At 39.1% G+C, this 12,860-nt stretch overlaps 1 protein-coding gene across 7 annotated transcripts in view; it reads right to left on the reverse strand.

The window, feature by feature from the left end:
- Nucleotides 1-3,839: 3,839 nt before the first annotated feature.
- The window catches only part of kank4 (KN motif and ankyrin repeat domains 4), a 63,163-nt gene continuing 54,142 nt past the window's right edge, over nt 3,840-12,860 (reverse strand). For 6 of the 7 annotated variants that reach the window (XM_066663804.1, XM_066663801.1, XM_066663806.1 and 3 more), the window contains 6 exons: nt 11,953-12,222; nt 10,080-10,164; nt 8,913-9,132; nt 8,660-8,802; nt 7,727-7,927; nt 3,840-6,660 (listed from right to left, as the gene is read on the reverse strand). In XM_066663804.1, the coding sequence (XP_066519901.1) occupies nt 6,547-6,660; nt 7,727-7,927; nt 8,660-8,802; nt 8,913-9,132; nt 10,080-10,164; nt 11,953-12,222 (1,033 nt within the window). In that variant the 3' untranslated portion in view covers nt 3,840-6,546. The remainder of the gene's footprint in view (nt 6,661-7,726; nt 7,928-8,659; nt 8,803-8,912; nt 9,133-10,079; nt 10,165-11,952; nt 12,223-12,860) is intronic. The other variant, XM_066663807.1, reaches the window with a different exon arrangement.

A 12,860-nucleotide genomic window follows, 5' to 3' on the forward strand; every position in this document is an offset into this window, starting at 1 on the left:
GTCAACAGTTCGATCTCTATGACTGGCAGGAAAATTGGGGGTGGTGGGACAAAAGAACAGAGCTGTCCTCCGCCATTAATCCACAGCTGAATTGCCCTTGAGTGGCTGCCGTCCACTCCAGGTGTGTGCTCACTCCCCTGGGACACTAGTGTGTGTTCATTGCCACTTTTAATAATTCGATTTTAAAAGTTTCCATGTTCTTTTTTATAATTCCCTTCTCCTTTTGTCCCAGACTCAAAATTTATTACGTTTTCTGTTCCCTCTTTGATGTGTTTTTTTTTTTTTTTTAATGTTTGGTCTGTCTGATGTTTTTTGCCCACTTAGTTGGAATTGGACTGAATTTTTATTTTCTTTTTATTTCTGACGCATAGAACTCTGTGTTTATTTTTCCCCAAAACAAGCTGAAATATGGGTTGGTCACATTAATAAAATCTGGTGGTTCTGACCACAGAGCACATTCCCACAGTTGTTCACACCATCTCAGATGATTTTGTGCCTAGAGAACTTGCAGTACACCTCATCACCCTGTCCATGAATATTAAGAACAGGAGTGGAGACAAGGCACAGCCCTGATGGAGTCCAATGCCCACATTGAACAAGCTTGACTTACAGCAAATGCTGCTAACATAACTCAAACTCAGAGTACAAGGACTGTGTGCCTCGCCAAAGCGACCCTGTCTGCATTCACAGAGATGTTGAAGCTGTAATGTTAAGGAAAAAAAATACTACCTAGGTGTTTTAATTAAATTTACCAATAATCTCTGGCAAAAGTGATTCAAATACCCCAACAATTTATTTATGTTCAGCTTAGAGATGAAAAAGGTGGGATTCTCTGGAGTTTCAGTTCAAATATTAACAAAAAATCTTTTTCTCATGCATGAATTAGGAAGCTGTGTCGCAGTCACACAGGTCCAGGGACCTGGAGGTTGTGGGGTTGTTTTTTCATTCATTCATTATCTGTAAGCGCTTATCTAGTTCAGGGTCGTGGTGGGTCCAGAGCCTACCTGGAATCATTGGGCACAAGGCAGAAATACACCCTGCAGGGGGTGCCAGTCCTTCACAGGGCGACACACACACATTCACTCACACCTACAGACACTTTCGAGTCACCAGTCCACCTACCAATGTATGTTTGGACCATGAGAAGAAACCGGCGCACTCGGAGGAAACCCACGCTATCACGGGGAGAACACACCAAACTCCTCACAGACAGTCACCCAGAGGACACCCACATTGTCACGGGGAGAACACACTGAACTCCTCACAGACAGTCACCTGGAGAAAACCCACGCTGTCACGAGGAGAACACACTGAACTCCTCACAGACAGTCACCTGGAGAAAACCCACGCTGTCACGAGGAGAACACACTGAACTCCTCACAGATAGTCACCCGGAGAAAACCCACGCTGTCACGGGGAGAACACACTGAACTCCTCACAGATAGTCACCCGGAGAAAACCCACGCTGTCACGGGGAGAACACACTGAACTCCTAACAGACAGTCACCTGGAAAAAACCCACGCTGTCATGAGGAGAACACACTGAACTCCTCACAGACAGTCACCTGGAGAAAACCCACGCTGTCACGGGGAGAACACACTGAACTCCTAACAGACAGTCACCTGGAGAAAACCCACGCTGTCATGAGGAGAACACACTGAACTCCTCACAGACAGTCACCTGGAGAAAACCCACGCTGTCACGAGGAGAACACACTGAACTCCTCACAGACAGTCTCCCAGAGGAAACCCACGTTGTCACGGGGAGAACACACCAAACTCCTCACAGACCGTCACCCGGAGGAAACCCAAGCTGTCACGGGGAGAACACACCAAACTCCTCACAGACAGTCACCCGGAGCGGGACTCAACCCCACAACCTCCAGGTCCCTGGAGCTGTCTGACTGCTTTACTACCTGCTGCACCACCGTGCCGGCCCCAATGAATGAATGAATGACTTAATTAATTAAATAATATGCATGTGTATATCTCCACAGTGAGCATGAACTTTTCCAGCATGTGACTTTACAAAGTAATCATTTGCGTGCTATAGAAATATTAATGGCTGTTTGAAAAACAAAAGAGAATAAAGCAGTTGTTTTTGCTGGAAAAATGAAAGTGAATGGAGGTAAAATAGTTGTTAAACTGGTTAGAATGAATACTTGCTGTACCAGAACAGGTAATCAGTCACATTTTAAGTTATGTCTGCATCCTTTAAACCAGACCTTTTCTGTGAAATGGAAAGTAGTAATCACCGTCTTCATAGCAGTCAAACAATAAAAAACTAAACAGGTTTTTTGACAAATCCTTATGCACAGTCACTGCTTTTCACTAAATAAAAAACATAAAAATATTAAAATCATCAAATGTGTTACATCAACAAAATCAACAAGAATGTGTAAGGACATTTTGTATGAAACAAGTTGTACTTTTTCCCTGCGTGGGTGGATCTGATGATGGTGAACATGTCAGAGCAGTTTTTTCATTAAAGACGTGTCTTAAGAGGAAGTTTTCTAATGTCATATCTTTGTCAGTATATTGATAGTGTACTTGAGACTATTCAAGTCCTCCTTAACCCACTGAGCTGGACTTTTTTTTTTTAAAAACTGTGTGTGTAAAGAGATATGACATAGAGACTCCTGAAAATTCAGACCCCACTACTCTGATTTTTTAAATAATTTCAGGCTTTATGTAATGATTCACAGAAGCTCACACTGTCAAATTTAAAATATTTTGCAACTAAGTAACCAACCAAAATAAATATTTTCTTTTAAAGGTTTGATGACTGATGATCTCCACCAAATTTCTCCTCACAACACTTAATCACCCTACTAGGAACACTAAAAATAACCTACTATTTGAACATTTTTCACATCACTTTTGTGTAACTATTCAAATCATTTGAATAGAATGTAGTTTGTTGGATCTGTTGCAAAGATGGTTTTGATCATTTTTTTGTGACATTTTAACACAATGTAAGTGGCAGCTCTTATTTTCAAATAAAAGAAAAAAAAATGAAAACAAACTTGCAATATATATGTTTTTGTTCTCTCAGTGACAATAAACAATACATTTTTTTTAGAATAGAAAATATTCTAAATGGAAAAAATATTGGAAATGGAAATTATTGCTAAGACGACTTGCTCCCTCGGCAAAGAAGATGATGGTGATACTTGCTCCCTGTCCAGGGTGTGTCCCTTTCTGGCAACATAAATGTGTCGTTTATCATTTTCCTCTTTAAACCAGCCTTACTGCATTTTTTACAACGTTCACTATTCCAGGACAAATGCTATATCAATTTTTTTATAACATCGTTTTCAAACAAGGGGTTGCAAACCCATGAGGCCACACCAGGGCACTAATGGGGCAAAAGAGAATTTCCAGAAATTGTCTTTCTAATAAGTCATCATTTATTTGATCATTTTATCAAATTTGCCTCGTATTAGATGGCCATTGACCGTTTATGATGTTCCTTCACAGAAGTATCATGGCATCATTTTTTCCACTTTAATTCTACTGAAATGTCTATATGCATTCTACTGAAGAATGAATAGGTATTCTATTGAAATACCAATGTATATGCTACTGACAGTCTATTGGTAGTTTGGAACACATTTACGGGAATAACAATGACGTCTTAAGAATTTCTATGCATACCACTGACATTTCCACTTCATGCTTTTGCCATGTACAGGTGCTGGTCATAAAATTAGAATATCCTAAAAAAGTTGATTTATTTCAGTAATTCCATTCAAAAAGTAAAGCTTGTATATTATACACATTCATTACACACAGACCGATATATTTCAAGTGTTCATTTCTTTTAATTTGATGATTATAACTGACAACTAATGAAAACTCCAATTCACTCATTCATTCATTATCTGTAACCGCTTATCCAATTCAGGTTCACGGTGGGTCCAGGGCCTACCTGGAATCATTGGACACAAGACAGGACTACACTCTGGAGGGAGCGCCAGTCCTTCAAAGGGCAACACACACACATTCACTCACACCTACGGACACTTTTGAGTTACCAATCTACCTACCAACGTGTGCTTTTGGACCATGGGAGGAAACCCACACGGACACAGGGAGAACACATCAAACTCAAGTCACCCAGAGCAGGGCTCAAACCCACAACCTCCAGGTCCCTGGAGCTGTGTGACTGAAACACTACCTGCTGCTGGTGTGAAGGTGCCAAGTCCTGTTGGAAAATGAAATCTGCATCTTCATATAGTTGGTCAGCAGCAGGAAGCATGCTCTAAAACTTTTTGTTAGATGGCTGCCTTGACCTTGGACCTCAGAAAACACAATGGACCAACACGGCACCCCAAACCATCACTGACTGTGGAAACTTTACACTGAACCTCAAGCAGCATGGATTCTGTGCCTCTCCTCTCTTCCTCCAGACTCTGGGTTGTACTCTGGTTGATTTCCAAAGGAAATGCAACATTTACTTTCATCAGAGAACATAACTTTGGACCACTCAGCAGCAGTCAAGTCCTTTTTGTCTTTAGTCCAGACGAGACGCTTCTGATGCTGTCTCTTGTTCAAGAGTGGCTTGACACAAGGAATGTGAGAGCTGAAACCCATGTCTTGCATACGTCTGTGCGTGGTGGTTCTTGAAGCACTGACTCCAGCTGCCGTCCAGTCTTTGTGAATCTCCCAAACATTTTTGAATGGGTTTTGTTTCACTATCCTCTCCAGGGTGTGGTTATCCCTATTGTTTGTACACTTTTCTCTACCACATCTTTTCCTTCCCTTCACCTCTCTATTAATGTGCTTGGACACAGAGCTCTGTGAACAGCCAGCTCCTTTAGCAATGACCTTTTGTGTCTTGCCCTGCTTGTTTAAGGTGTCAATGGTCATCTTTTGGACAACTGTCAAGTCAGCAGTCTTCTCCATGATTGTGTAGCCTACAGAACTAGACTGAGAGACCATTTAACACAACTTTGCAGGTGTTTTGAGTTAATGAGCTGATTTGAGTGTGGCACCAGGTGTCTTCAACATTGAACCTTTACACAATATTCTAATTTTCTGAGATACTGAGTTTGGGGTTTTCATTAGTTGTCAGTTATAATCATCAAATTAAAAGAAATAAACACTTGAAATATATCAGTCAGTGTGTAATGAATGAGTGTTAATTAAAAAAACACAAACAGCAAAAATGCTTCCAGTACATTTTGGGTAATACTGTTTATTGTCCTGTTAGACTCAATGGATAGTTGTAATAGAAGCAAAAAGGGAGAGTTCAGCTTGTTTATTAATAACAAATGCACAAAATTTCCTTCAGCTTGTCCAGTGTGCCCATATTTGTGGGTAACTCTCTATAAGTCAACTTAGAGATTTGTCTTGTGCCGGGATCAGACTGCATGATATTTTTGTCATTCACGACATTCAATATGTCAGATTAGTGCTATAAATCCGTGCCATGCCTTGGTCGGGAGACTGGCCACACTCGACATTTGACATGGACCATTCTTTGTTAGCATCATTGCATGAGTTCAGATGTCACTGAGGAGGTGGGTCAAGAATCTGTCAATTATGGCTACTTAAGTCCCTGTATGATGCTGCCAGTTTTGTGTTCGGAAAAGAAAAAAAGAAGAAAAAACTATTGGGGACCCGTACCTTGGTGTTATGAAGAGGACAATATGTACAGTCCTCAGTTACACTGTTCCACCTGACAGCTGCAGCAGCAGCCTCCCTCTTCCTGTTCTTCCTGTTTACCTATGTGTGCCAGAGAGTGCTCTGTCCTCCTATACGTCATTGTCAAGGAATATGCCATAGGATATGTCAGACCATGCGAAAACATCCTAGACTTTTTCGTCTGGGTGTTGTCAGATGACCTAGACGCCACATTGCTGCTACACTACACGACTGTACCAAAATGGTCTCAAAATCACACTACATTTGTGTAGTGTGATTCCGGCATTACACTGAATATTAAATCATACACTTAAGCTCATGTCAGATTTTCATTGCTTCTAGCTACTGGACCAATACATTTTCTGTAGGTTACAGTTACTCTGGTATCGTTTTGGCCTTGTACTAAAAACCACTGTTTATTTTATATTTTTACTTTAGAATTACCTGACAGCAGTCATACTGGAAGACGTAATGCTGATAATCAGGTTATAATCAGACAGGCTTCACACATATATATATTTTTACAGAAGAGAATAAAAAACTCAATACAGCAAAGTGCAATAGAAAATAAATATAGTGTGTATCTGATAGACTCTGTAATAACATTCATGTATAATGCTCTCTACTAGACAAAAATATATCAATGCTTGAAAAGAGGACAAAACATATAACAAATGTACCATGCTTGATCCACGTGAAGTTATGAGCTTTGAAGATAGCTGGGCTTCAGAAGAACTGAAAATATTGATCTGGAGCTAAGCAGAGTTCAGGGAAGCTTTATGGATTGAAGTCCACTTTTCATAGGCCTTTTGTACTTACAGGCCACTTTGTCTGATTGAGGCAAAGGGTGAATGCGTAATGTTGACCCTGGAAAGGATGTATATATTCACTGCAATTTCAGAGAAGGTCTGTGGGCTGTGAAGTCCCAGCTTTTTCAGCATGGACCTTCAGAAGGTCGAGTATTTCAGAATGAGAAGCTTTAACAGCCACAGACAGTGCAGTGTTTCCCATCTGTACAAACAACACATAACACAATATTATACACACACACACACACACACACATATATATATATATATATATATATATATATATATATATACAGAGATTATTTTGGGGAAATTAAAAACAACATATAGCGACTGGAATATTCTCCACAGATGAACCTCATATCAGGTTACATTAAATTAAATTTTCTGATACAGGAAGATATCCTTATAATGTGTATTTCAGAATTTCCTACTGGTTTCTATTACAGTAAGAAATTATATGTACAGTAGCCTATATGTTTTTATTAACTGTCACTTTGTAATAGAAAAGAGTCGTCTGTAACATTTATTGTATATGTATATACTATTTTAGAATCTTTAAAAAGCTTTTAATATTTTGTTAGGTTTCAGTTAATTTCTGATGTTGATGCTCTGTTCATTTTTGGTTTGCCTTTCTCAGCAATAATTATTAAAATACATACTAGACCACTTGATCAGTAATATTATCCATCATTACAGATCTACAGTTAATTTATTTTTAATCCCAAATCTATTTTGGTCAAAGATCAAGCAATGATACAGCTGTAAACATTATATCTGGCCATAAGGTGGCAGTATTGTATTTTCTGCAGGTGAAGGGTGAAATGTGGTGTACTTGGCCAATTCAACATTAAATATTTTCATTAAAAAAGAAATTTGAAAATTAGCCAAAATGAATATGTACTTTGAACATGTGTAAACAATATTTATACCAGTTTTTATTGAAACCATTTCTGAGGTGAGTATATGTAAAATGACTTGAAAAAAATTATTTACACGTCAGCCTCTCTGTGGGGACTCGCTTCTTGGTAAACTGGTTCATTCAATAATTATAAGCCAATCTGTTTCTTCATCTAAGTAAGAGGCATTTAATTGAAATGTGTAATGTAATAAATAATTACTTATAATGACTTTGATCATAAATTTATTTTGCAGTAAAAATTATAATTGTTTTTATTAAACTTTAAGAATGTTTTTGCCATTTTTTATGGGGTTTTTTGGTTTTTTTTGGACAGTAACATATTATCTGCATTTGTGCACCCACTTACCTTGTCTTTAAGGCTGGTGTCACACTCTGTAATGTCCAGCAGTAGTTTGGCTATCTCAGTGTGACCGTGTTCACTGGCACACATGAGGGCAGTAGAGCCGTCATTGTCCTGGATGTTCACATCGGCTTTACATTGGAGAAGAACCTGTACCATTGCTGTGCGTCCATGACTGACTGCCAGCATCAGAGCTGTCTGCCCAGACTGCAACCAGAAAGATACGCATAATCAAAAATATACCAGTACAGGTTCATCAAGATAAGAACAGCTCACACACATTTCTCTATCACTGTGCCTGGCTTTATGGAGCACTCATAGTGGTTGCATACTGTAGTGGATATTACCACTGCATTTCACAGTGCTGGGGTTCTAGGGTTTGAGTTCCAGGTCATGCAGGAACACTGTGCGATACAAAGACTCCCAATGCTGCTTTAGCCGATTAATGGATTGTACTTTGTACATATGAACACATTCAGAAATGGACACCTGCAACACACTCCAAAAAGCTGAAAAAGTGGCATACATCACCTTTTCTTTACTTTACTCTTTTTATCATTTGGGAACTGAGGATACAAATTGCAGGTTGCAGGTTTACAAACTAGATCATCCTTGCTTGATACAAAACTTATTCTTCTAATACATTTAAACTTTTGCCTGTTAGTTAATAATAGTATAAAATATTATTGTATATATATTAAGTATGCCAAATAAGTCAAATGCTTTCAATATATATATATATAAATCCTTTATTATGAAGGCTTACTGATGCACACTAAGTCATTTTTTATCTGAATGAACTAGCTTGATCTACATGGTATGTGTAGATGTGCATGAGAATGGGGGCTAGTAAACACAAAGGTATATTCAGGAGAGATTAAGAGCAGTAATGCTGAGAGAAATGCTGGTAAGTACAGAATGTGTTCATGCTGTTTGTACCTGGCCTGCTTGAGCGTTAATGTTGCCCAGGCTCAGTAGCTGCTGGGCCACCTCCATGTCATCCGGCCCCTCTGCTGCGGTTAGTGCTGCCAGCATTATTGCAGTGTAGCCCGCCTTATTTTGATGATCGACCTCACACAGACCTTGTACACAAAACATATAATGTATTAGTTTACTGTAAGGTTCTGGTTTTCTTTCTTTCTCTCTCTCATTCACCCTATGTGTACCAGATATGGACTGTGAGTGGTCTCACCTGTGTCCAGCAGCAGCTTGACTACTGGGAAGTTAGAGTGGGAAACGCTGTAGTGTAGGGCCATGTTGCCATTGCCATCGGCCAGGTTAACTATGTAGCGCAGGAGAGTGGGAGTCTGGTTCCCAACCTCCCTCAGGTACAATGTGACCAAATCAGCCTGAGCATCTTTCTGACTGGATACGCGGAACCACTCCTGATACAGCACCATCAGAACCTGCCTCTGAAGATGGTAGAAAACAGAGAGAGACTACATTCACAGACCCCAGTGGAAGGTTTAATGGTGAGTCTTTTTACAGTACCAAGAGATTCAGTCTGAACTGATTAAAGTAATGAGAAATCTAATAGAGAAACTGTTCATTTCGCCAAGATTTAATGTCTTGCAATTAATGTCTCCTCTATCAACTGAGAACATTTTCAGACCCTTTATTCAACAGAGACACGTTTTCATGCAAAATGTGTAAGGACCCAGCAACTGCATTTATTTCTTAGTCATTCATTGTCCGTAACCGCTTATCCAGTTCAGGGGTCTGGGTCTGGACCCTACTCTGGCTTGCTCACTTGAGGGTTTTACATTTTGTTTTTTACATTTCATGTCAAATCTTTGTCTTACTGGAATTCTGTGAAGCTGCTTTGTGACAACATCAGTTGTGAAAAGCGCTATATAAATAAATTTGATTTGATTTGATTACTCTGAATCACTGGGTGAAAGGTGGGATCACACCCTGGAGTCCTTCACAGGCGACACACTCTTACATTCACTCACACACTTCGAGACAGTTTCGAGTCACCAATCCACCTACCAACATGTGTTTTTGGACCGTGGGAGGAAACCGGAAAACTCCTCATAGACAGTCACCTGGGGTGGGGATTGAACCCACAACCCAAACCCACACTAATTGCTGCGCCACATTTCCGCCCTCATTTACTTCTTAATTTTTATTCATTTTTTACATAGTGTAGTGTTATGTGTAAAATTGTGTGTAGAAAAGTCGGTGACTGGTGTAGAAAAGCAATCAAGGCATAAAACTAATATTTATATGTTAAAACTTTAGGATTAGTCTGCCAACCAGAAATCCAGTTTGGGCTGGAGTGGTATATTAAATACAATATTTATTCAAATGCACAGACTTTATTGACCATATGACACAATGACTGAATATCTCTTACCATCTCTTTGTTGGGAGTGGAGACTTCAGCCATTCTGTCCTTCAGGTAGTGACAAGCAGCCATGAAGTTTTTGTCAACAAATTTACTGCAAGAGCACATTTATCAATTGAACAGTAAACATGTTAGACTTATACAACAGCAACCCAACATTTTACACAAATCTATATGTGTATTTCTTTGTTCCCAGTGTGACCCAAGCAAGGCAATGAATCAAGATATGAATAAATAGTTCATATTAAATTTTAAACGTCGAAATGGCCTGATGTAACTCTTATAGAAAGGGTAAAAACAAGAGGTCATGCATCTACAGCACAAGAAATGTAACATTCAGTACAGATTTACTGTAGACTTGTGCCTACAGAAATACTTTGTTTGAGATCTGATCATTCAAGCAAATGAAGAATGTAAAAAAATGTCTGGTAACATTGGTGAAATGCAAATCATGCAGAAATTGCTCTACAAGCAAATTGTTACCAACATTTTTATATGTATCTTTTATCAATCCCTTTTGATGTTGTGTTTGGCACAGTTCCAAATTCAACATCACGTTTGCAACAGTGCGAGATATCCGTGACTCTCCACAGACAGCAAATGTATTTTGTGTTCTGTAGGTCAGATTAGATGAACTTGTACTTGTGGAACAGCACTTATGACAAGGGATAATTCTGCACACTGTAGTAAGCTTTTAGGTCACAAAAAGACCTTGTGTTATGATCTTAAGGGGTATGTTGTCAAGTTCTATTCAGAAGCATCTACACATGGGTCATCGGAATTACCTGACAAATGCTTGTGAATCAATTTTTTTTTTATTAACAGAAACAAAATCACCAAACCTACAAAGCAACTTACCCTATCAGTATCATTGGAGCAGTGTGTATCTACAGGCAATTCGATATCTTTTTGGATATGAAGCACCTCCCTCCCTCCCTCCCTCTCTCACATTTAACAAAATGCTCCATAAGGGACATTGTTCAGTGCTTCACATTAATGACACTGGGCCTGATTTTCATGGACAGAGTGCAAGCACAGAAATAAAGCTTAAGATCACAGCACCGGCTGAGACTAAAGCATAGACTAAAATTTTGGTAAACGTGCACACACAAATATGCAAACTATCACTTTATTCTCATTACAGTAAACAATAATACCAAAATATTTTAACTAATATTTTATATTTTAACTATCACAACCACTGGCTATAATATCCAAATGGACAAAACTGTGTCTGCACCACACAAAATGATCACAAATGTGTGCTAATAACATTTACCACCAGAGCGCAGCCAGGAAAATAGAGCCCACTATGTGTCCTTGTTAAGTACAACAACTCTGTTTGAATTGGGATTTTTTGTACGGTTATTATCTGTGACTCAGAATATCACCCCTGGGTGTGTATGTGTGTGTAAATGTAGTTGTAATGGTTGGGGGGGTGGTTTAAGGGCTAGTGATCTAATTGTAGCTAAAATTAAAACCAAGAGAAACATTTAATAAAAAGAGAAGCACAATATATACCACGTTTAAATAATTTGGAAAAGAATGTGATCACATTAAAATTTTTCCATCAGATTTGTAAGATTTGTAAAATAGATAATCTATTCTATATTTAAACCTTAACAACTTTAAACGCATGCTATGTAGTACAAAAAGTAATACGTATTACACACACTACTGATTGGACCTCTTTTTGGACCTGTGAACTGCAACAATTGGACCTACATTTGGTTCTTTAGTTGTTTATTGTAATGTGTCTCTTAGTTGAATCAAAGTGATCCCTTATTGGACGTCTACGTTTAACTAATAGTACCTTTTTATAGGACCTCTAAGTTAGATTAACTCAACCTTTTATTGTTTTTCCTCTGGCTCCCTGTCTCACCTGACCGGCTGCTCCTCCTGGGGACCACCAGTGGCCTGGGAGTCATCAGGCTCCTCAGAGCACTCTGACCCCACTGCCTGAGCTTCATCAGCCTGTTCCCCAGCAGCAGCAGCCTCCTCCTGGGCTGCTCCACACTCCTCATCCTTCTCCTCCTCTCCCTTCTCCTCTGGCTCAGAGCTATCCACCTCCTCCTCCTTTTTCTCGTCCTCATTCTCCTCTCCACTGGACTCCTCACTGGAGGTGGTTTCATAGCTGGATAACACAGACATCCTAAGGTTTACATTACAGACTGGTTTACAATGTGTGTATATGTGACCTCATAACAATCATTAAAACGAACAGCAAGAGAGCAGAACCACAACAAATACAAGCAAACACACAGTTCATCTTTTAATTTTGTTCAATAATAAAAATGATAATAATTACTAACTTTAATCTGCCTATGTAGGTGTCTGTAGAGAGAAAACCAAATACATACACAGACAGATTCAATTTAGTAATTATTATAATTCTTATTACTGGGCAAAATGTAAATGTTAATTACTAAATTAAGTCTGTCTGTGTAGGTATTTGACTTTCTATGTATGTTTATGTACAAAGAAAGCCAAAAACATATCACCTGCTGTGTTAGCTATGTTAGTGAGAGGGGAAAATCCTGACCAGGCTGACCACACAGTGACCTGTGTGGTCAGCCTGGCTGCAGAACGCATCTCAGTTTTATAAGTCGTCCCTGTGATCAGGAGGCATGCTATTGCCACAGGTAGACAAGGGCTATTGGTGAAGTTCTGAATATTCATGCATTCAATATTCTAAGTTACGTTTAGAGTTAAGTCATAACATTCAAATCAAGGGACAATGGCTGACATCAATATGTTGTGTTGAAGCCATGTTACAACTGATTATCTTAT

This window comes from Hoplias malabaricus, chromosome 3 (genome assembly GCF_029633855.1).
Source record: "Hoplias malabaricus isolate fHopMal1 chromosome 3, fHopMal1.hap1, whole genome shotgun sequence".
NCBI classification, from domain to species: domain Eukaryota; kingdom Metazoa; phylum Chordata; class Actinopteri; order Characiformes; family Erythrinidae; genus Hoplias; species Hoplias malabaricus.